The 26719-nt window shown below is 35.0% G+C and overlaps 2 protein-coding genes across 2 annotated transcripts; both read right to left on the bottom strand.

The window, feature by feature from the left end:
• Positions 1-9743: 9743 nt before the first annotated feature.
• Positions 9744-10694, bottom strand: LOC105883404 (olfactory receptor 52A5). The gene has a single exon (XM_012786472.1). It carries the CDS (start codon positions 10692-10694, stop codon positions 9744-9746), a length of 951 nt encoding a protein of 316 aa, XP_012641926.1.
• Positions 10695-24687: 13993 nt separating this feature from the next.
• On the bottom strand, positions 24688-25626 carry LOC105883403 (olfactory receptor 52A1). The gene has a single exon (XM_012786471.3). It carries the CDS (start codon positions 25624-25626, stop codon positions 24688-24690), a length of 939 nt encoding a protein of 312 aa, XP_012641925.3.
• Positions 25627-26719: the final 1093 nt, after the last annotated feature.

The raw sequence follows: 26719 nt of genomic DNA, 5'->3' as shown, positions 1-26719 counted from the left end.
TTGGGGGTTAGACCTACATCTGAGGGATGCAGTGAGCATTGGGGAGGGGAGAAGCATACCTCTAACCCTTGCTAGGGAGAGGCAAAGATATAAAATGTAACCAAACTGTTTGTACTCTCATATTTTCCTGACATAATAATAAAAAAAAATTAGTACAACCTCTCTGGAAAACAGTATGGAGATTCCTCAAAGACTGAAAGTAGACCTACCATTTGATCCAGCAATCCCACTACTTTTCCCAAAGGAAAAGAAGTAATTTTATCAAAAAGACACCTGCACTCAAATGTTTACTGCAAAAGAATTCATAATTGCAAAGATGTGGAATCAACCCAAGTGCCCATCAATTCATGAGTGGATTAACAAAATATGGTATATGCATACCACAGAGTACTGCTCAACCATACAAAAGGATGCATAAATGACTCTTGCAACAATCTCGGTGGAACTGCAGACCATTATCCTAAGTGAAGTACTACAGAATTGGAACTAACCAATGAGCACATATGTGCACAGACGAAAGTAAAACTCAGTAGATCATATGGGGGGGGGGTGGGAGGGTAGGCGGTGCAGGAGGGTATGGGCAGAAACCTACCTAATGGGTACAGTGAACACTATCTGGGTGATGGGCATGCTTACAACCCTGACTCAAGCATAACAAAAGTGATCCATGTAGCCAAAAACATTTTTACCCCCATAATGTTAATATTTTGAAATAATAAACATGACGCATTGTAATTCTACATATTTAATGGTACTGTTTGATGTTTCCAGACATATCTATGTTGTATAATGGTCCATTCAGTATCCATTACCTATTGCATTTATCATTTATTTGTGGTGAGAACGTTCAAAGCCTCCCTTCTAGCTTTTTTATAATATAAAATATTTTCTGTTAGGCATAGTCACCCTATTGTCCAATAGACCACTAGAATCTATTCCTCTGAGGTAATTGTATCTTTGTATCCATTGACCAACCGCTCCCCATCTTGTATCTACTCTCCTTTCCCTAGCTTCTGGTAACCACTACTGTTCTACTTCCTGCTTATAAGATATCAACTTCAATAACTTCTCCTCCTCCTAGTCTGCCTCCTCTTCTCCTGTGTCTTGTTTCTCTTCTTTTCTTTTCTTTTTGATTCCACATATGAGTGAGATCATATGGTATCTTTCTTATTGCACATAAGATGATGTCCTCCAGGTTCATATATGTTGTTGTGAATAACAGGATTTCTTTCTTTTTATGGTTGAATAGTATTCCATTATATAGGGACTGTCTGGAAAGTATCCAGCCATATAATATAAAAAAATTTATTGGGCCAGGCGCGGTGACTCACGCCTAGTAATCCTAGCACTCTGGGAGACCGAGGCGGGAGGATTGCTGGAGCTCAGGGGTTCGAGACCAGCCTGAGCAAGAGTGAGACCCTGTCTCTAGTATAAAAATAGAAAGAAATTAGCCAAACAACTAAAAATAGAAAAAATTAGCTGGGCACGGTAGCGTGCGCTTGTAGTCCCAGCTATCCCGGAGGCTGAGGCAGGAAGATCCCTTGAGCCCAGGAGTTTGAGGTTGTTGTGAGCTAGGCTGATGCCATGGCATTCTAGCCTGAGCAACAGAGTAAGACTCTGATAAAAAAAAAAAAAATTATCAACAATAGCTGGATACATTCCAGACTGCCCTTGTATATACCACATTTTCTTTCTTTATTCATCTCTTGATGGGCATTATATATGCATATATACGTATAAATAATGATATATTTGTGTGTGTACACATATATACAATGATATATGTGTGTGTGTACATATATATATGTACACACACAAACACACATATTCAAATAGAATTTTAGCAAAGGTGCCAAGGCAATTCAATAGAGAAATGAATATTTTACCAAGAAACAATGCTGTATCAACTGTGTGTCTGGATGTAAAACCAAAATGACTCTCAAGCCTACATTACACAAACAATACTCTGACAAATGTTTCATTGATCTAAAAGTAAAGGGTAAAACTATATAACTTCTAGAAAAAAATCATATGGGAATATCTTTGTGACCTGAGGATAGGTGAAAATATCTTTAATATAACACACAGAAAGCACTAAGTTGTAAAAGAAAACAATGATAAAATCAGACTTCATTAAAAAATGTGATTTAATATTATATTATTGTATTTACATAAAATTCTAGAAAAATGTAAATTAGTATTACTGACAGGAAGCTGATAAATGGGTTTTCTGGAGATGGTTGTGGACAGAGAACACAGAGATGGATTAAAAATGCATACAAGAAAAATTTGGGGAGCTTTAGATTGTGATAATGATTACACACACATATGCATCTGTCAAAATTGACCTATAACCAAAAATGATGGATGAAAATGTCATTGGCAGGTCAAATATCTAGTGCAAAAGAATATAGGAAAATGATGTCAAATGCTTGACGTGGAGCAGGATGCAGAATGTTCAGCACTTGTTCACTGAGCAGCTCATCACTCCATTAAATAAATTGATCAAATAGTATAGAACATTTGAGAACTAATAGAATAGTGAAGATTTCTTAATACATGCTTTCTAAATTTATCACACAATGTAGAAAAATGGGAATTTATGTATAAAAGAGTGAAAATATCACAATTATTTTGAAATTTATATTGTAATAAATGAAAGACTTATGCATATTTGTAGAAAAAAGAATCAATAAAAGTGATAATCTCTTACAATCTCCACCCCCAAAAAGTAAAATAAAAAGCAACTCTAAATGGATTTTATGTCTAAATATGAAAGAAAAACAACAAATAAGATAAGTATGCTCATAAACACAAAATAGGTATAGATTTCACAAATAAGGCTTGGAAGGGACTAGTCCTTATTTAAATATTTCATAATTTGGATTATATTGAAGTGAGACATTTGTTGTTCAAAGGTGTATCAAGAGTATATTTCAAAAAATTGGTTTTTATATTTATTTTAATTTTATTTTTAATTATTATGGGTACATAATAATTGTATATCTTAATAGGGTACATGTGATATTTTATTTTATTTTTATTAAAGCAACAGGAATTTATTCTCTTGTTTTTTGTGTGTTATTTTTTAGTGTATTATGGGGGTACAAGTGTTAAGGTTACTTATATTGCCCATGTGCCCCACCTCCCTCAAGTAAGAGCTTCAAGTGTGTCCATCCCCCAAATGTTGCACATCTTACTCATTGTGGTTGTGTACACCCCTCCCCTCCGCCCCCCTCCCACCCACTGGACCCCCAATAAATGTTATTCCTATATGTCCACGTAGGTGTTGAACTGTTAATACCAATTTGCTGGTGAGTACATGTGGTGCTTGTTTTTCCATTCTTGAGATACTTCACTTAGTAGAATGGGTTCCAGCTGTATCCAGGAATATACAAGAGGTGCTATATCACCATTGTTTCTTAAAGCTGAGTAGTATTCCATGGTATACATATACCACATTTTAGTAATCCACACATGAATTGATGGGCACTTGGGTTGTTCCCATAGCTTTGCAATTGTGAATTGTGGTGCTATAAACATTTGAGTGCAGGTGTCTTTTTCATAAAGTGACTTTTGATCTTTACGGTAGATGCCTAGTAGTGGAATTGCTGGATCAAATGGTAGATCTACTTGTATCGCTCTGAGGTATCTCCATATTGCTTTCCACAGAGGTTGAAGTAGTTTGCAGTCCCACCAGCAGTGTAGGAGTGTTCCCCTCTCTCCGCATCCATGCCAACATTTGTTGTTTGTGGACTTTTTGATAAAGGCTATTTTCACTGGAGTTAAGTGAAATCTCATTGTGGTTTTGATTTGCATTTCCCTGATGATTAGAGATGTTGAACATTTTTTCATATGTTTGTTGGCCATTATTCTATCTTCTTTTGAGAAGTTTCTGTTCACGTCCTTTGCCCATTTTTTGATAGGGTTGTTTGATCTTTTCTTGCTGATTTTCCTGAGTTCTAAATAGATTCTAGTTATCAGCTCTTTATCAGATATGTAGCTTGCAAAAATTTTCTCCCATTCTGTGGGTTGTCTGTTTGCTCTCTTAACACTTTCTTTGGCTGTGCAGAATCTTTTTAATTTCATTAGGTCCCATTTGTTTATTTTCGTTGCTGTTGTGATTGCCTTTGGGGTCTTCTTCATAAATTCTTTGCCTAGGCCAATGTCTAGAAGAGTATTTCCAACATTTTCCTCTAGAATTCTAATAGTTTCACATCTAAGGTTCAAGTCTGTTACCAAGCATGAGTTGATTTTTGTGAGAGGTGAAAGGTGTGGGTCTTGTTTCACTCTTCTACATGTGGCTATCCAGTTTTCCTAGCACCATTTATTGAATAAGCATTCTTTTCCCCAGTGTATGTTTTTGTCTGCTTTGTCGAAGATTAGTTGGCTATATGAGGATGGTTTCATATCTGGGTTCTCTGTTCTGTTCCACTGGTCAATGTCCCTGTTCTTGTCCCAGACAAAAGCTGTTGTAATGATCACAGCCAAGTAGGCTTCATCCCAGGGATGCAGGGATGGTTCAACATACGCAAATCTATAAATGCAATCCACCATATGAACAGAAGCAAAAACAAAGACCATATGATCCTCTCAACAGACGCATAGAAAGCATTTGACAAAATTCAACACCCTTTTATGATAAGAATGCTCAACAAAATAGGTATAGACAGGGCTTACCTAAAAATGATACAAATCATATATGACAAGCCCACAGCCAATATCATACTGAATGGGGAAAAATTGAAAGCATTCCCACTTAGAACTGGAACAAGACAAGGTTGTCCACTATCTCCACTTCTGTTCAACATAGTGCTGGAAGTCCTCGCTACAGCAATCAGACAAGACCGCAGAATTAAGGGCATCCAAATGGGAGCAGAAGAGATCAAACTCTCACTCTTCACTGATGACATGATATTATACCTAGAAAATTCCAAGGGTTTAACCAAAAGACTCCTTGATCTGATAAATGAATTTGGTAAAGTCTCAGGGTACAAAATCAATACACAGAAATCAGAGGCATTCATGTACACTAACAGCAGTAAAAGTGAGAACCAACTCAAACACTCAATTCCCTTCAAAATAGCAACAAAGAAAATAAAGTAACTTGGAATATATTTAACTAAGGAGATAAAAGGCCTCTACAGGTAGAACTATGAAACACTGAAGAAGGAAATAGCAGAGGACGTAAACAGATGGAAGAATATACCATGCTCATGGGTCAGCAGAATCAACATTGTTAAAATGTCTATACTACCCAAAGTGACCTACAGAGTCAACGCAATCCCTATCAAAATACCATCATCATTTTTCACAGATATAGAAAAAATAATTTTACACTTCGTATGGAACCAGAGAAGACCCCATATAGCAAAATCAATCCTAGGCAATTAAAACAAAATAGAAGGTGTCAATTTACCAGACTTCAAACTATACTACAAGGCTAGAGTCATTAATACATGTGATATTTTAATACAAGCATACAATTTTAATTAATCAAAACAGGATAATTGGAGTACTCATCACCTCAGTCTCTTATCATTTCCTTGTGTTGGGAACATTCCAATTCCACTGTTTTAGTTATTTAAAAGTCTACCCTAAATTATCATTGATTACAGTCACTTTGTTGTGCTATCAAATATCATTCATTTTATCTAACTATCCTAACTGTATTTTTACACCCATTTTTTAGTTGTATAGAAGAAAAAGATTACATTCAAAATATAAAGCACTCTGATATATTAATTCAAATATAAATAATCCAGTAAAAAATGAGAGGAATCTTTAATTTCTATAAACAAATATTCAAATAGACCATAAACACGTAAAATTTGACTTAATTTCATTGGTTACCAGGAAAATACCAATTAAGAATACAAAGAACTACTACTATATAAGCATCACATGGCTAAAAGTACAAAGCACAGTATTAAGTATTAGAAACAAGATCACTTAAGAAAGATTCATATATTTTGTTCGTGGTTTTAGTTGGTGCAAGCATTTCAGAAACATTATGCAACATCTACTAATCTTGGAAGAGGTTAATTCCTTACGAATTATCAATTTGACTTTTAGATCAGCATTCTAAGTGCATGAGGATACAAGCATAAGAGTGATCACAAATTTATTATTTGTAACTGACCTTTCTCATTGCCCACCAACATAGGATGGTTAAATAACTTGTAATATATTTAAATCATGGTACATTACTCAGGAAGAAAAATAAGCAAAAGGGAGGTACAAACTCTATAAAATAAAGTTTTATAGAATAGAATTTTATATCCTCTATAAAATTATATATTATTTTATTATCCTCTATAAAATTCAAAAGAAAATACATAAAATATATATTGTGTGATTTCCTTTATAAAAAATCCAAAAACAAAACTAAAATATAAGACTTAGGTTCTCAAGTATATACATAAAAAAAAAAAAGAACAAAGAAAGCAGTAAGTACTTCCATCAGATGTTATACTAGAAATTACCTTTGTGGAAAGGAAGAGATTGTGATAATGAAGAAACACATACAGGGCTTGTTGGGAGTGTGCAATGATTGATTTCTTCATTTAGATGGCAGTTTCATGGTTGTTTCCTTGATTAACACTATGGTGCTCAAAGGGTGGTGGTGTTCACCAGGGATTCAGGGGTGAGGAATGTGGTGACCATTGTGGAGGGGAAGGGCATACCTCTAACCCTTGCTAGAGACAGTCAAAGATATAATATGTAACCAAAATATTAAGAAAAAAAAGAAAAACAAATATTTGTCCAGTGTGGGGCAGGTGGGAGGGGGGAGGTGGGGATGGGTATATACATACATAGTGAGTGTGATGCACACCGTCTGGGGGATGGACACACTTGAAGCTCTGACTCAAAGCAGGGGAGGCAAGGGCAATATATGTAACCTTAACGTTTGTATCCCCAAAATATGCTGAAATAAAAAAACAGAAAAGAGAAAAAAATGTTTTTTCACTCTCCGTATGTGCATTATATTTTGAAAAACAAAGAAAAATATTCCTGCATCAGTGGCTGCATTACTATTTGTTTGCCAATCACCTACATCAAAGATTAAATTGTAATTACCTAATCATAGGTAAAATAAATATACTACCTCACTTGTATTTTCTATTGAACTGTCCACTCTCACAAATTTACCTGTGTCTAACCTTCTATTTTAGATACAGAAAATAATCCCTGTATTAGTACACACTGTAATTTTTCTCTTTAATTATAGGCTTAAATAACTTGAATGCCAACATATAGTCTAATTATAACATAAATTCTTCATTTAAAACATTTTTCCCATTTTATAATGTGTACTTTTAATGTTTTTACTGTTTGCCTTCCCTTATTCTCCAGATAATAAATGAAACCATGTATTCCTAAGGCTGTATAATGTGTTCCCTTTTTTCTGATTGACCTAGGTTGAATTTTTCTCTTTTCATTTGATTTTTTCCAATATAAGTGTCTCCTTTTATTTACATAATTTGGTACATTTCTATACCTGGTACCTTTATATATGATCTTTAATTTACACGTGCTTATTCTGTGGTTATCATCATATTCTATTTGTTTTAGGTTCTTATTTGGGGTTATGATATATGTAATATTTCCATTCTGTATCTCTCATGTATGATATCCTCTCTGAAAGAATTCACACATTGATCATTTTTTTCTTTTGGGAGGATGAAATCTCATCAATTATTCATCCAGCACTATTGATGCCACAACTACTGAAATACTTATTCCTCTAATGCAGTTAAAATGGTTCTTCTATTATTAAGTTTTTCTTATGTCATTCAACATCTTTTTATATGCTTTTTTATCAACTAAAATGTTGTTTTATCTTTTGTCATTTATTTTTCATTCCTTAAAAAATATAGTTCGTGTTTACATAAACTTTATTAAAAATCAAATGCATTGTGACTCAAATTCTGTATTGTGGACAAGGTTTTTTTTTTGTTTTTTTCTGAAATATATGTATCTTTGTCTTTCTCTTGAATTATATAATTTTTAATAACAGAATTTTCTTGTATTACTTCTTTCTTTGAAAACCTTTCTGTCCAAAATTAATGATCCAGATGAATCTCCCTGTCTACCTGGTTCTTTTTTGAAGAAATCATTGGTTCTAAGTCTTTAAGTTGAGTTGAAGAAATTTTAACATGATCTTTATTGCTGCAGCATCCTGAGAGAGGTTGAAATTGCAGGGACAGGCCGGGCGCTGTGGCTCACGCCTGTAATCCTAGCTCTTGGGAGGCCGAGGCGGGCGGATTGCTCAAGGTCAGGAGTTCAAAACCAGCCTGAGCAAGAGCGAGACCCCGTCTCTACTATAAATAGAAAGAAATTAATTGGCCAACTGATATATATATAAAAAATTAGCCGGGCATGGTGGCGCATGCCTGTAGTCCCAGCTACCCGGGAGGCTGAGGCAGAAGGATCACTCGAGCCCAGGAGTTTGAGGTTGCTGTGAGCTAGGACGCCACGGCACTCACTCTAGCCTGGGCAACAAAGCGAGACTCTGTCTCAAAAAAAAAAAAAAAAAAAAGAAAAAGAAAATGCAGGGACAGAGAAACAACAAAGTGTCAAAAGAGATCTGAAGTACCTGCATTTGAAGGCAGTTTCTCATATGTTACTTATATCTTTGGCTCAAATATTGTTTCAAGATTGCACATGATTCTTTTGTGTCCTCTTCTTTCCTGTGTCCTAATAGTATCAGACTAAAGTCTCTAGTGTGCAGATTTCCTGCATGAAGAGGTTGCATATTATCTTAGAACCTTTAAATGTATTGCTTTTGAATATTTTGATTAATAGCAAGAACATATTTAATAAATTCATTATTTAATGCCATTTTTTTTGAAAATCTAAGCAATCTCAAGCACTGTCCACTCTATTGCTGATACAAGGGCAAATAAGGCACAGTGTATTCAAGATGCTTGCAGTGGGTAATATCTAACAGCAGTAGAGGTTGTCTATATGTTCAATTCTAGAACTTAAACCTGAAAATTTGAGTGAAACCTAAATTAGGAAAAAGAAAGCAGTAAAATGTGTAGTTATAGTGGCATATTTGATACATAGATCCAGGTCACTGTTTTTATTTTCCTAAATACGTGTACTTGTGATTATGCCTAATTAATCAAACTTTTTTGCATTCTCCCTTGTGTAGATTACTCAGTGTTTATAGTTTTGTTTGCATTTCATAAGTTTTGTGTTATAGATATTGATATTAATGATTTTGTATTATTTTTATATTGATAAGCATTTCAGAGAAAAATAAATAAAAGATACATGATTTCTAATTTGTGAAAAGATGGATTCAAAAGAAAATATTTTTTAAAAAAGGGGGATATGCCCCGAACTACAGGTATGGGATGGCTTAGCAGTTTGAAAATATTGATGTGTGATATAATCCTTTGAAGTTACCTGGAATAAAATGCTGTTTTCTAAAATTCTGTTTTCTATATAGGTGTAAGCGGTGCAGAAAGCAATCTCTAGGTTTAACTGGATAGGTCAAAAAGGAAGAACACTTATTTCATATAAAATCTAAGTATAAGAGAATTGTTTTAAAAATATGAGTAGCCAACCAATGTCATTGAGTATTTGAAGATTGTTGAGTGTCTCTTTTGATTATAAACATTTGAGATTTAAAGATTATTTTAGAACTATATATTTCAGGACGATATCTTTCCATACATTTGAGTTGTTACTTAGAACCAATCCAGAATCTCTATAGAAAGAGTCACTAATGATCAAGTTACTTTTTTGGAGAAAAACATTTTCACTACCTGGTCACGAATTTGTTTGGTCTTCACTCCATAAACAATAGGGTTGAGAAAGGGTGGGACCAACAGGTAAAGGTTTGACAAGAGGATATGCACATATGGTGGTATGTGAGAACCAAACCTGTGTGTGAAGAAAGAAAAGAAGGCAAGGAGGTAGAACTGTAGGAAAACACAAATGTGGGCAATGCAGGTATTTAGGGCCTTGAATCGTGCCTCCTTCTGGGGCAGTTGAAAGACAGTGATAAAAATCAGAACATAGGACAAGGTGATAAAGATTATGTCAAACCCTAGGATTGCAAAGGCAACAAATAGGCCAAGTATCTTGTTGACTCGGGTATCTTCAGCAGCCAGCTTCACAATGGCCATGTGCTCACAGTAAGAGTGAAAGACGACTGTAGATAGGAAGAGTTTAAGACGACATTTGATAAGTACCAAGCAAGGTACTATAAGGATGGCAGCCCTGAATATTACCCCAACTCCAATATAAGTTAAGAGTTGTTGGGAAAAGATGGTGGCGTGTCTCAAGGGGTCACAGATGGCCACATAGCGATCCAGGGCCATCGCCAGCAGGATCCCAGATTCAATTGCCTGGAGGGAGTGAATAAGCCACATTTGCAGCAAGCAAGCATCAAAAGAAATCTCTTGCAAATGAAACCAGAAGATGCCTAACATTTTGGGAAGAATAGAAGTGCTAAGTGCCATGTCTGTGGCTGCCAACATGGCCAATAAAATGTACATGGGTATATGGAGGCTGTTTTCAGATTTGATTATAACCAAAATCAAGGAATTTCCAGTCACAGCGGTGAGGTACATGGCACAGAAGGGAATTCCAATCCAACACTGCACAGCCTCCAGGCCAGGAATCCCAATGAGTGTAAAGACAGAGGGCATGAAGACTGAGCCATTGAATGTGAGCATGGTGATTTGTTCAGTAGAATCCAGTAGTGGCATTGCTGTTTCATCTTCTATTTCCTGTCAAGATTAGATGAATGAAAAATAACAAGACATTCCTTTATTTTGGTTAGGAGTATACCACTTTACTTTTTCTGTTCTAGAACACTACTCCTCTCTAATTGTTTATCTCCTTTTCCAAAGTCATTGATAGAACCACCAGCAAGTTCCATGATCCTCCATGCCTTGAAAATTTTCAGTGAGCAACATTAAGTAGGGTAGATGGCTTTTTTTCTGATTCATGACTACTGGACCCAACAGATTCCCTTAATCTTATCTTTGTTATTCATCATTTGTGCTTTTCTTGTGACCTGACAAGTGGAATTGGGAAAAGGTAATTTGATGCAGAGTAAAGATTTTCAAAAACTAGACTCCCCCTACATTACTATAGAGGATTCATAGTAGAACATTCTGCCAGATCATAATCAGGAGATAATCTGACTGGAATATGTTGCAGCTTTGCAGCTCACTAGTTGGTTTTCTCAGGTTAGTTTCTTCATAGTCTTATCCTTCTGGCATAGACCCTGTCAATATTCTTACAACTTAATTTTCTAAAACTTTCAGTGTCTTTCCCAAACCCAGGCACATATTTTGCACTTTGTTCTTTTTATTGTCTGAGAAAATAAATGCAAATTATTAAATTCATGGGTCTTTTCCTCTGAAGTTCCTATTAGAGCTTCTGTGTCCTGCTGTTTGCATATCCCTTGTACTTAACATCAAGTACCAACCTATGACCTCTATTTTTTGTTTCCCCAGAAATAGCCATTGTTATCTCCCTAAGACTGAACAGTCATTTTTTTTAACTGTTTGAAATTACATGTAAGTCTCTATGAAATGTACTTCTTTTCTTTAAGTACAGTGCTATATATCTTCTATCTACTCAAAGTGTAATGGCTTCTGTAGAGGTAAAGACGTTCCTTTGCACATTGTTTTGCATAGGATGATTTTCACCCTAGTCTCTTTCTCTACCCTTCACCAGTCACTCCAACAAATGACACCACGGGCTTCCAGAGCCTCCTATCTCAGTTATAAGGGACATGTTTCAGTGTAAAGTGGCTGTGTGTTTTCAGCATCTCAAGCTCAAGGGGCTCTCATTGGCTGCTAATTGCTTGCAATCTGAGCTCATCTCTGCTCCAGAAAAATATTTCCACAATAGAATATATAAAATATTGATTAATTGAAAAATTACTTTTATTTTCTTTTGGTGATTGCAAAATTCATTTTCTGAAACTTTTTAAACAGTATGAAGTAGATACAAAGATAAAGACAGTAAGGGGTCTAAATCCACAGATTTGTGGCAGGAAAAATCTCACCATCATGCCTGCCCATTAGTCTTTAATTGTTTGTTTGCTTTATTTTCCATTGATACATTTAGATTGTCTCTGGGACAGAAAAGGACACCTATGACCAATCTCAGGTCAATTGCAAGAGCATTTATTGCTTCCTTTTCTTAAAACTTATGCAAGTCTGAGGAAGACTTTCCATTCTGAAAACTCTTGTTCGGAAACTCTTCCTTTTGAAAATACACAGCATGCTAAATTAGATTATTTTCCTCATATTGGAGGGTTGCATTACTACAAACAAATTAAATGTTTATTTATTAATGATTTCATTCAACAAAGATTTATTAAGCATCTACTATGTTCCAAGTACTGTTTGAAGCAATTGAAGAAGAAAGATAAATTTATTTATTTTGTATTTATGAAGTATCAATTAATATAACAGCATTATGACCCAATTATATTAATGAAAAAACTAAGACTTGTTGTTATAGGTAAATCTACTAGGATCTAAAATCCATGCTATCTTGACCCAAAAAGAACCAAATAAAAAATTTGTACCTTCTGAGATTTTATAAGTACAATTCAGTAAATAAGAATAGGAATTATATATCATAATGCAAATAAATCAATATATATTTAGTATAACTATACACTAAAGATTTTAATCAGAGTGTGCATCTTTATATCCTGGTAAAAATTATTCCCATATTACCTTAATTTACCAGATAGATAGAGTACTTAGAGTATGGATAATGTTTTTTATATGATACCTATCTCATGTATGTCTACATTTTCAACTGCATATTACCCTTATCACTGGTCCAAATCTCTGTGATTTGGCTGAAAAAGTATCCCATTATTTTTATCAGGAATCTCAATTTGGGAAATTTAACATGGTCACATGAGTAATAGTTGACCTGGAAATTCTTTGAAAGGTAACATATAAGCTTAAACTCTGACAAAGCATATATTATGAGTAGTCAGAGGAACGAGAGCAAAAAGAGAAGAATTAAACAAGTAAACAAAATGCCAAGTATATAAAGAAAAGGACTCCTTCAGTCTAAAAGACCATAGGCCATTTTGAGAAAGCAGTTACTGTTCTTCCTGATAGTTTTCTATTTCCAACTCCCCTGAGGCCTAACTGATATTTTTCTAGGGCAGGTTTTCTCAATCTCAGCACAGCTGAGTTTTAGGCCAGATTAATCTTTTGTTATAGGAGATATCATCTGTATTGTAAAAGGTTTAGCAGAATCCTTGGCTCTTATCTATTACATGCCAGTAGCACTTCCCTGTAGCAACAATAAAAAATGACTATAGGCATTGCCAAATGTCCCCTAGATGTGTGAGGAGGGACTTGTCATCCCTGGTTGATAACCACTGTTTTAAGATTTCACATTGTAGGGGAAAATAAGCCCTTAATTGAATAAGGATTGATGAGCTTAAGTACCATTAATCTAATTGGGCAGAATAAGACTGGCTATCCAGCAGAATAATTCTTCAGTAATATTAGCCAGATAAAGGAGATGGAAAAGAGAATTGCACAAAGAAATCATAGTGTCTATAAAATCACAGGTGTATGGAAAATATGCTGGAATTAGGGATCAGTACATATTTTGCCATATAAATGAGTTCATTAACAGAAATGATATTTGAACTAATGAAAAGGGAAGAAAAGTAAGTGTAAAGTTACTATTTTAAGCTAAATAATGTAAAGTTTATGGTTGGAAGGGCAGAACTTTTACTTTTAAAAATTCCTTGTGCTAGCAGCTTGGTAATGATTGAAAGACATGAAAGCTAGAGGGTAGAAAAATCTTGTTAAAAAGCTATTTGCAGTAGTCCAAATGGGATATTATAAAGTGATGTGGCAATATTGAACGGACAACAAGGAAGCAAAATCTGTGGGATTCATTGATGTGATGTAGGGTAAATTGAAGGAAGGTACTAAGGTGTTCTAGGATTAAGAATTACTGCACTGGATGACAAAAGGCAGCCTGGGGAACAAATTGGTATGCACAAATATGCAGGCCTTTAGAAGAGAGAGAAAGCTTTGTTAAGCCCTTGAAACCACTGAGCCAGGTAAACAATCTGGAAATGTGGGTCTACTATGTTTGAATAAACCCTGAATCGTTAGTGATACCAACAACTGCAGTCCTCACACAGGCTAATACCCAGGATCTAAAAGTTTTAAAGGATTTAGAGATCTGAATCCACACTCTCTACTAGGTTAATCCACACTCCCTGAAATATCAGGCATCTCTTCCCTCTATACTATATCCGATCCAATCCAAAGTTCACCATTGGATCTCTACGTCATCCAGTAATACAAAACTCTCTCCCACCCGACACCCCTGCAGAGTAGTCTGCCACCTTGCAGAATAGCTCCAAAGGTCAAGTAAGATTTCTTTATACTGAGCCCCAAACTGGCCCTTTCCTAATTTATTAGGAAGGTCCTAAATCTCCATTCCAATAGTAGACATTGGTCATGGATCATGGCAGTTAAGTGTACAGAATCTGAAGCCAGTTGAGAGAGTTCAAATCCTGGCTCTGCCGTTGCTTGGTTTTGCATGCTCTTGAGCCAGTCATACAACTTCTAAATACGTTGGTATATCAATTTCCCCATTGGTAAAATAAGGCTAATGGAAAGGGATACAGTACAGAGTGACTGTGAAAATTAAATGACACAACCCATTTCTAGTATTTAGAAACAAAGATCAAATGTATTGATTTCCCAGCTAATAATCCATAGAAACTTAACCTTTCCTTCTCAGTAAACAACTTCAGATATTTGATGACACAATGAGCATTTCCCCTAAATCTTCCCCAGCATAAGCATATATAATTTCTTGCCTTTTAGCAAATAAGCTTTCCAATTATACATATTGATCAGCTCAGATAATCACTCTCTAGACTTCCTGCTACAAGGCAATCTCAGTTTAAAATTTATCATCCAGCATTTCATTAACTGTTCCAGAAATATTCTGGAAACATGAGATACCATGAGACATAATCTTTCCAAACATTCAGCCATTTTAAGACTCTGTTGCTTTTTTATATTCCTGGCATCATATTGGATCACATGAGATATGTGTTCTCTTTAAAACAATCCATCCATTTTCCCACATGCAATGGAGAATCTCAGACCCAAACACTTACCAGGTGTTCTCCATGGGCATCTAAGTAGCAGCCATAGAGTGAGAATCGATTTGATGTTGCAGGCAGGAAAGGATTAGTGTTTTCTACTATAGAATGCCCCCTTGGGATTGGGTTTCACCAGTCTCTGACCATCCTTGAGGACTGTTTGGGGCAAGGGCAAAAAAGGAGGCATAATATAGTTCAAAACTTAAGAGATTAACTGTCTAATAAGAGTTCTGTATCTAAAAACACAAACACAAAAACAAAACCCTCCATCCCCTTGGGACTTGGAATCAAAATGAACCCCCTTTTACAAATTTATAAGAGATAACAGAGTCCTGTGATGAAAATAAGTCATCATGGCACTTATTTACAAAAATAATGAAACAATAAAGGGAAATAAAAGCATCTTGAGATAATCAGACTAATCACCATATAGACACATGCTGATAGAGAAATAAAAGGAATATATTTAAACCTAATTCCATTATGATAAACAATAATTTCTTATTAGGTCCCTGAAAGGGGCTGATTTTGGAATGTATACCTCAGAGTCCTAATCACCTGTCACTCTCTGAGCTTCTTCCACATGAACTTTGGTGACCCAAAGGTTTCCTGTATCCCAATCAGCCCTCCCCAAGTTGTACCTGTCATATTTAGAATTCTGACATGACGATATGTACTTTTTAAAAGCTTTAGTGGCTGTCATAATATCTACATCAACTTTGCAGCTGGAAACTAGCATTTATGGCCTGTATTTACTTAGCTGAAAAAAGGATTTGTTCCTTTAAAAAGGGATTTAAAAAGTCAAACTTAGAAACAAGTAGTAAATTGATGGTTAGCAGAGGTTTAGGAGGTGGGGAGATTGAGGAAATGTTGGTTAAATTACAAAATTTTCAGTTAGAAGAGATGAATAATTTCAAGGGATCTATTGTACATCATGGTGATTATAATTAATAACAATACATTATATACTTGAAATTACTAGAAGAGTAGATTTTAAGTGTTCTCACCACAAAGGGTTGATAAATATATGAGGTGCATATGTTAAATACCTTGATTTAGCCATTGCACAATGTAAACATATATTAAAACACAATATTGTACACCATAGACTTGTGCAATTTTTACTCATCAGTTAAAAAAGAAAAAAGCAAAAAAGTTTGTAGCTTTGGCCTCAAGTAGAGGGAGGAAGAAGTTTCTCATGCCCTCCACAGTACAAGATAAAAGACTGCCAAGACTGGATTTTCTACATCTGCCTGAGAGACATGGTAATTTTACCTGGAGTTACACTGTTTTTGTCCTTTGTCATTGGGTCTGGCATTATTAAGTAGACCTGTTCTTTTTGCATTTAAAGAGCTATTTGACCCTATCTTGTCATTAACCTCCCATAAATTATATTCACCCTTGCAAAACCAATGCTATAGAATTGGGGACAGTTATGTTTTAGAAGAAGCTCTTACTAGCCCATGAGAGCTAGTTTTAAGAATCTCTTCCTGGCTTTGTGTTCAGTGACTTCAAGTTGGTAGCCTGAAATCAGCTATAGCTGGAGTATTTACAATAGAAATATGAGCACACAGTCAAAATAAGGATGCCAAATCCCTACCCCTCAAGTAATAACATATGGACCTAAAATAAAATGAAGTATTTTCAGGGAAAACAAGATGAATATTATTCAAATAGAAAATGAAGTTGTCTCAGGTGAAATTTTCACACTTCTGAAATCTATACATTTTATTTGTAGAGTAATTAAAAATATAAAACCATTCAATGACTCCCAAAATTCTTTTGGAAACCTGTAAAAATGTTTAAACTTCATGAATCGTATTGCTCTTTAATGCCAGAGACAAAAATATCCTCAGATACTATTTAGTTAAGACTCATTAAAACAATGGGGAAATAATCTGTTTTACAAATGATGTGATGCACAGTTTTGGTGCCCAATATAGATCCTTTGTACTCTTAATATTAAATAAAAATAATTGGTATGATTAAAATGTTCTGGATTTAGGTAATGACGGAAGTTACATTATTTTCTAAATATACTAAAATCTATTGGCCTGTACACCTTTAGCAGGTAAATTCTCTGGTATGTGAATTATATCTCAATTTAACAAAAAGATAAATTCTGCATGGTGTATGCAGATCATCCTGGAAAAACTAGTAGCTATGCTTTGAAATAAAAAAACATAGCTTGAATGTAAATGTAAAAATATTTATTCTGGGTAGAAGGGATATATGAAAGCCCTCTGTACTTTCTACTCAATTTTTCTGTAAACTTAAAACTGCCCTAAAAAACAAAATCCATTAATTAAAAAATAGTAAACATCTATCGGGTGTCGGGCAGGTGGGAGGGAGGGAGGGGATGGGTATATACATACATAATGAGTGCAAGGTGAACCTTCTGGGAATGGGCACGCTTAAAGCTCTGACTCGAGAGGGGAGGGGAGACGAGGGCAATATATGTAACCTTAACACTTGTACCCCCATAATATGCTGAAATAAAAAATAAAAGAAAAAAATAATACAAACATAGAGAAAAATCTTTATTTTAGGATTATAAAATACTATATAACTAGTTTATTTTAGTTTGGAACACCTCTTTCTCCATGTGTCCTTCTGATTGAGAGAAATATGTAAATAACCTCATTCAAAGAATTAGTGCTTATTATGTAAATTTTGGCAGATTTTTAATATGTATTTGTTGTCTCATTTCTTCTTTCAATATGTATTTATTCATCATAAAATGATTGAGAATTGAATTAAACTGACCCTGAACTATCTTTGGACTTTCCAGTTTATCTTCTTTTCTGAGATTTTTTAAATTTTATTTCAGCATATTATAGGGGTACAAATGCCCTTGCCTCCTCTCCCCTCTTGAGTCAGAGCTTCAAGCGTGTCCATCCCCCAGTTGGTGTGCATTGCACCCATTATGTATGTGTATATTCATCCCCTCCTCCCCCCTCCAACTTGCCAGACACTCGATAAATGTTTTTTTGTTTTTCTTTAACATCTTGGTTACATTTTATATCTTTGCCTCTACCTAGGAAGGCTTAGAGGTATGCCCTTTCCCTCCACAATGCTCACCGCATCCCTAAGATGTGGGTCTACCCCCGTGACCCCTGAATCCCTGGTGAACACCACCACCATTTGAGCACCATAGTGTTAATCAGTCAGTACCAATTTGATCGTGAGTACATGTGGAGCCCATTTTTCTGATCTTGTGTCACCTCACTGTGCATAATGGGCTTAAGCTTAATCCAGGATAGTATAAGTGGTGCTAGCTCACTGTCGATTCTTAGAATTGAGTAATATTCCATTGTGAGCATTTACCAAATTTTAATAATCCACTGATGAATTGCCAAGTACTTGGGTTGTTTCCATGTTCTTGCAATAGTGAATTGTGCTGTGATAAACATTCAGTGCAGATGTCTTTATAGCAGAATGTCTTATGCTTTTTTTGGTAGATGCCTAATAGTACTATTGCTGGATCCAATGGTATTTCTATTTTTAGCTCTTTGAGGTATCTCCAAATTCTTTTCCACAAAGGTTGCACTAATTTTGCAGTCCCATTAGCAGTGTAAGAGATTCCTGTCTCTCCACATCCTCACCAGCATTTGTTGTTTTGGGATTTCTGGACACAGGCCATTCACACTGGGTTAGGTGGTAGGTATCTCATTGTAGTTTTGATTTGCATTTTTCTAATGATGAGAGATGTTGAGCATTTTTTTATATGTTTGCAGGCCATTAGTCTGTCTTCTTTGGGAAAGTTTCTGTTCATTTCCATTGCCCATTTCTTGATAGGGTTGTTTGATTTTTTCTTGTTAATTTTTTTTTTGAGCTCTAGATAAATTCTTGTTATCAGACCTTTATCAGAAGTGTAGAGAGCAAATATTTTTTCCCATTCTGTGGGTTGTCTATTTGCTCTAATGATAGTTTCCTTGGCTTTTCTGAGATTTTTGTTGTCCTTGTTTGTGTTATTTGCAAAATAACAAAAGAAGGAACTTCTTTATATGAACCATGAACAAACTCAAGAGAAACTGGGAAAAATATTTGCAATGCAAATGACTGTGAAAATTCCTAATATACAGAGGACTATAAATCAATATGAAAAAGTAAACAACCTAGTTAGTATTTTTAAAAAGGCAGATTATGTGGATAGCCAGTTAATATAAGAGAAAATACAAATTAAAAAAAATCAATATAAATAGATACTCATGCTCACTAGAAGTTAAAGAAATATAAATTAGAACAAAGGGAAATTGGTTTTCACTTATAAAATTGGCAATAATAAAAACACTAATATTACTTAGATGTAAATGTGTAAAGAGAAACAGACTCAAAGTATTAGAGAGAATGTAAATTGTGATTTTCAAGAGTAATTACATCATTTCTATTACTATTTATAATATTTAAAGCTTTTAACCAATCAATTCAACTCCAGAAATTTTGCTATAAAAATACCTAAGTAATTAGGCAAAAATGTATACAAATATCTTGTAAAATTATTTATAATAGTAAAATACTAAAAAATTCCAAACATTTGTCAATTCATAATTGGTTAAGACGACTCATGGTACATCTATGAAAAGGAAACAATTTATGGGCTTCATAAAGGATTATGAAATTCTACATGTTGCCAATGAAAGATGATTAAAGTACATTAAGTGAATAAAACTAATATAATTCATCATGGTTATAATTTTTTGTGGAAAAGTCAGCCTAACATCTATCAGGTGTCGGGTAGGCAGGGAGGGGGGATGGGTATGTACATACATAATGAGTGTGATGTGCACCACCTGGGGGATAGACAGGCTTGAAGCTCTGACTTGAGAGGGGAGGGGGCAAGGGCAATATACATAACCTTAACATTTGTACCTCCATAATACACTTGAAAAAAATAAAATACATTCTAATAACTGGGATTTAAAAAAATAATAAAATAAAAAAATAAAATAAAATAAAATCATCTGAAAGGAGGCTGTTATACTGATAACAGTGATTATATGTGGGAAATAGGATTAGAGTTCAATTGGGAAAGCCCTAAATCTTTCAGATACCCACATATACACACATGCACATGTAAGACCCCAAACTAGCCTAACCAGCTCTCTGCTTCTGTAACCACGCTTGCTCTTAGAAAACCAAGACCCCACACCCCTTCCGCCCTTCCAGGAAATAGCTGTTATAGCTGTTACAAGTTCCCGGAACTAAGTGCAACCAGTTATACAAGACAAGACCAGTGGAATTTCCCCACCCTAAACTCCCTAACCACCGGCTGCGGTTTTAGCTTATAAAAAACCCCCCAAGCTTGAAAGTGGCGCGGCAGCTCCCCTAGCTCGGTGATGTTGTACGCCCCAGCGCTGGAAATAAAAAAAACCCTCCTGCTCTTTTGCATCAAGCCTCTGGACTCTGAGTCTTTTTGGGCGGTCGTCTCTCTCTCCCAAACGGGCTGTACATTCCTACGGCCCAACACACATACATGTATATTTACACACATACACATACATTCCTCACCACCACCAAGACCCATCCTGTCCATCAGATATTAAACTGCTACTTTGGCTTCTCACTTGACACTTAACCTGTTTTCATCCTGTTCCCTGCTCCATAGCTGATAAGAGTGGGATGGTACAATGTTGTAGAAGATTCTTAAAGCTGTAATAAAACTGACTAAAAGTTTTTTTTTGTTTTTTTTTTTAAGGTACCACAAACTGTGTGTAGGTCATAGGCATACAAATAAAGTAGATATATGCTCTTTGTGGAGGGAATAGTTACATAATGAAAAACGACATTGGAGAGCAATGTAATAGCTGCTATGTAATCTTGGAGCAGGAGGACAGAAACAAACCAGAGAAATAGCCAAAATTCTGTAATTAAAGAACACATCTAACTAAATTCTAAAAGCTGGCCAGCAATCAGGCAAAAATGTACGAGCTTTAGCATACATAGTATAAGGAACAACATAGAGATAAATACACCAAATTATTTTCTATAGAAAATGAAAGAAAAAGCTCTCTGAAGAACAAGTAAAACATAATACTCAAAGATGACAGACTAGATTTTAATTTTGCAAAGCTAACTTTAGTAACTTACTGAAACATGCCTTATATAAAAATATCAATAAATTAAAGAAGAAAAATATAATATTTCATTATTTCACATAAAATCTTATGAAGGATTGATGCAGGAAAGAAGTTATAACTGATGGATAAGAGGCAATATATTAAAGACCTGTTTAAGGAATCACCAGGACTTGGTGATTAACATACTTGGTAGGTATATTATATGGAATTGAAGTCAATTTCAAAGAAAATGACTAGATTTCTGGATTGGTCAAGTGAGGGAATAGTGATACTGTTTTCTGAATCAGGGTAATTTTAAGGAACAGTGTGCCTTTTCTAAAACTTTTAAAGTATTTATATAATATTAAATGTGCAGACTAAAAGTAAAAAAGTGAATGAAGGGAACAATGAAGTATATCACATAAAGAATATTCATATGAAAAAAGACAACAGCACAAATATTTCACTCTATTAAATAACAATTATAGGGAGCATCGTATTTCACCTATCAGCAATCAAAGGTTAAAAATGCCAATAATATGCAGCTCCATTGAGAATTCAGGCAAACCAATCATTTTAGTCATTGTTGAAGTTGATGCTATCTCTTTGTAAATTAATTTTTGGATTTCTAGAAACTTGAAAAGTATTCTTTACAAAACATATTTTTCTCTTTGAAGCAATTTTATTAGAGCTAATTGTACTGAATTACCAATAGGGGCTGTCTTTCTTAGATAACATAGTTTCTCTTAATAAAAAACCTAAAATAGCATCAGAGGTTACTTTTTAATATTCTAGCCAGGGTTCAACAAACTTTTATATAAAGGGCCAAATGATAATTAGCTTATGCTTTGTGAACAAAGAGGCATATTCAAGAGTATTATAGATGAAATTAATTTAAATATTGAATGTACAGACATAAAGTACAAAAGTGAACACAGGGAACAATATAGTATTTCACATAAAGAATATACAAATGGAAAAAAAAGACAGCAGCACAAATATTTCACTCTGTTAAATATAATTATAAGAAGATTTCTAGAATTTTTCCAACAATTGTTCTGGTGCAAGTTTGCAAAAGGGTAGAGAGCCCTGATTATCCTCTTGTCTTTGTAATGACCTATATTTTTTCTTTTTCTCATTTGTAGGTTTCAGTTTGGAGCTGATCCTGAAATATGAAGACTATAACAGTTGAGTAATCTGGACTCTGGGCTAGATATTTTATGAGATATTGATAATCAAGATGGTACAAATATTTTGTAGTTTCACATTGTGTCCCTGTGCTGGTGCTATATTTCCACATATTTGTATGATGACAGCCAGAAGAAGCAATTAATAGACATATTTTCAAAACTTCTTCAAATAATCTTAGAACTATAGTGGGCAACCAAAAGTGGCCTGCTACCTGTTTCAGGATAGCTTACTAAGCATAGTTTTTACAGATGAACATTTGCAATCAATATGGTTATAGGGAAATTCCAACTTTCAGTTGCACATAAGCAAATTTTTACCCTTTAGAAAAAATGAATTCCATTCTTCCAATTAGTAGAACTGTATTACATAAAAAGTACACAATTACTATTATTATTAATATATTTTTATTTTATCAACAATATTTCTGTGGACATACATTTTCTCTCTTATTATATAAATACCTACATAATACTCTTGAATTTGCCTCTGCACCCACAAAGCCTAACCTAATTATTGTTTGGCCCTTTACATAAAAGTTTTCTAAATCCTGGCTAGAATCTTAAGAAATAACTTTTGATGCTATTTTAGTTTTATTATTAAGGAAACTATGTCATCTGAGAAAAACTCCCTACTAGTGATCCAATACAATTAGCTCTAATAATTGACAATACTTGAAACAGTCTCAAAGATTGCCAAAGATAGCCTTGATATCTACAATATAATCATTCTGAACAGCCATAGATATCTAATAAGGCCTAGCCACTAAAACCAGAGTACTCACTAGCTATGTGACAAGCAGTCCACTATTTCTTATATATGCTGTGATTTGAGTCTGGTAAATCAAAGTATGGACATCTGTACACATGTGAATATATTCCATAATTTTTTTTAAAAAATCTATGACCTGAGCATGTTCAGGAACAGTCAACTAACCATATGTTCTCAGGTCATTAATCTCAGATACAGGCACTCCACCTCTTCATAAATATAATAACCTTGCTCATTTAAAAGCAGAATGTTTTGCATCCACTGAGGACGTGCTGCAGCAAGCCCAAGCTCACACATATACATGTAAGTGTCTTTCTTGCAGAGAAAAAACTTCCAGGGGCATATTAATGCTTTCAGACTAAAGTTCACCAACTTTGCTCAGCGTTAATGATCATTTTTTATTTTCATGTCTTCCTTGTCTTGCAAAATTGTACCTCAGATTCAAACCATATTGAAAAAACTGCACAGTTACCTTAAACCGCATTCTCCAGTTTAAATCTCCTCTATCAGTTACCTGTCATTGTGTGTTCTTACATCCCTGGTCACTCATGCATCTTTCCTCAAGAATCAGACAATGAAGAACAAAACAAAACAACACAAAAAACAACAAACCAAATAAAACTTTCCTGCTTTCGAACAGAATTCAAAGTTCCATTCTTTTTCTTAACCCCACATTTCATTTCAATCCTATCTTCTCCCTCCTTCCCCTTACCTTTTCTCTCTCCTTTTCTTTCTCTAGCTACCAGAAATATATAGCTACATCTTCATGTCATGAGATTGTGTGTCAAATTTACTACTATGTTACTATTCTCTAGCACAATATTACATATTGATAATATTGTAGGTTTTTTATAACACTTGATAAATATGTGCTGGAGGTAGCAGAAAAATTATTGATTGTATAAAATGCAACACCTGTTTCTAATAAATTTTGTGCCTGTAATTCTCTGAATGACCATGGAAATACATTTAAATTGTTAGACTTTATTGTCTCATGAGATCCAAAAAAGATTTTTTTAAATAAGAACATAGTTAAGATGCACCTTCTCTTATTTTTTAAATCAGTAGAATGATCAAGAAAATGAGAGTTAACAACTTGTTTTCATTGAGTACCTGGACACTCCAGAACAATGAGCCTTAGTTGCAAATAAATGAAGACAGATACATATTCATAAATTCTCCTATACAAGGATTCTTAGAGGAAGAACACAACCAGGGACAAAACATAAAATAGAAAAATAAACTGTACTCATTCCCCCTACATATATACATATGCTCACTATTTTGTTCCCTTTTACATGTCTCACTATCATTACTCAGGTAGGATCCACAACACCATTGATGAATCACATTCATGGGCTATGACAATCTGAAACCAAGAGTCAAACCAAGAGTCAAACTGGCAAATTTCACCAACCAGTTAGATGGAAAATTCAAGCACCTTGAATATGTGTTTTTGTTTTATTATATTTTAAGAGATTGCAAAAGAGGAGAGCATAAATGTGTTAATTGAGGTGGATATTATGAACAGAAAATTTTTACCACATGAATGTGAATCTGCTTAGTCTTGGCACCATAGACCAGTGGATTGAGAAATGGAGGGACGAGTAAGTACATGCTAGAGAAGAGAATGTGGATATAAGGGGGGATATGAGAACCAAACCTGTGTGTAAAGAAGGAGAAGAAGCCCAGGAGGTAAAACTGAAGGAAGATACAGATGTGAGCGATGCAGGTATTGAATGCCTTAAGCCTAGCCTCCTTCTGGGGCAAACGAAAAACAGTGATAAATATCTGGATGTAGGACAATGTGATGAATATGAGGTCAAAGCCTGCGACAGTGAAAGCCACCAACAAACCATAGATTTTGTTGACTCGGACATTTTCTGCAGCTAGTTTCACAATGGCCATATGCTCACAGTAGGAGTGGGAGATGACTGTCGTGTGATAAAACTGAAACCGGCACTTTATCAGTACCAGGCTTGGGGCTACAAGAACGGCAGCTCTGAGTACGACCATAACCCCTATTTGGGTGATAAGCTCGTGGGTAAAAATGGTGGCATGTCTAAGTGGGTAACAGATGGCCACGTAACGGTCCAGGGCCATGGCCAGCAGGACACCTGACTCTATACACTGAAATGTGTGGATGAACCACATCTGAAGCAAGCAGGAATCAAAGTAGATTTCAAGCATATGAAACCAGAAGATTCCAAGCATCTTAGGCACAATGCTGCTAGCAAGTACAATGTCCGTGGCTCCTAGCATGCCTAAGAAAACATACATGGGCTCATGGAGACTGCGTTCTGATTTAATAATGATCAAAAGCAAGGAGTTTCCAAACATGGCAACGAGATACATGGCACAGAATGGAATCCCAATCCAGCACTGGACAGATTCTAGGCCTGGGATCCCTATCAGTGTCAAAACAGAAGGCATGTAGACTGTTATGTTGGAAACAGACATAGTGTCCTTGGGACTCCTCATGCAAAGAAAAACAATTTGTCAGTCAATGCTATTGTTCCTCTTGTATTTCTGATTTTACCCAAAGTCATTATATTAAGTCTTTTCAATTTTGGTAGAACTCTAAGATCTCTCTTGTATCACTGAAGGGAAAAGACAGATCCATGGAGACACATCACTGTTTTCGGGGAGGGCGTCCACAAGCATTGTGCCACTGTAAGGTGTTAAGTGCACGGCCGGCCGACTGCATGAGAACCAGCAAAATCATCTGGGTAAAGGAATAAACTACTGACCTGTCTGGTATTGTCTTTCTAGACCTGTGGGAAAAAAGCATTAGATATTTATTTTGCTAAGAAATTACATTTTAATCAGAGTTTGATGAAACTTTCTTTTTCTCACATTTTGCCTACCCTTAGTACTCAATTATTCTCAATTTTCTTTATGTCAGGAATAATTGGGACCAGCAAATTCTCAGACTATGACCAGTATATGAGCGTAAAAGGTTTCTTATGAAAGAGAACAGAGATAGAAATACTTGAAACTAAAGAACATAACATATTTATATTTGTAGTCAGAAGAATGTGGAAGAAGTGCTTTAGAAAACATAATTCAAATCTATGTATTTTTTATGAGTCTGGGCCAAAGCTCCTTGTCACTTTTAAAATTTATTGAAATTTAAAAAAATTGTATTTTCTTTTGCCATATTTCTAATATCTGAAATCCTTGAAATTAGTGGTGTTCTTTCAAAATTTTGCAATATGCTTTATAGAATACCTAGAAAGGAGGAACTGTTGGGAGGCGAGAGAATGGGCAGCAGCAAAGTATGAGGCAAGAAGACTCATTCTTAATAACACACATTAGAATAATGGGAGAATGGGTCACTTAGCCAGAATAGAGGTGTGTTTCCTGTTTTACATTGCTCAGAGCTATCATTAGCATGAGATTAGGCCAATATAGCCTTATTAAAGCCTTTTGCATATTTCATTAAGAAGTAATAATTTTGTGAGCTGACACACAGATATCCATGGATAATAAAGGGGTGAAAGGACAGATTCCTTAAAAGGGAACAAGACAGAGAAGACACAGGGCAAACCTG

This window comes from Microcebus murinus, chromosome 4 (assembly GCF_040939455.1).
Source record: "Microcebus murinus isolate Inina chromosome 4, M.murinus_Inina_mat1.0, whole genome shotgun sequence".
Classification (NCBI taxonomy): domain Eukaryota; kingdom Metazoa; phylum Chordata; class Mammalia; order Primates; family Cheirogaleidae; genus Microcebus; species Microcebus murinus.
This window is presented reverse-complemented; position numbering and strand designations above follow the sequence as displayed.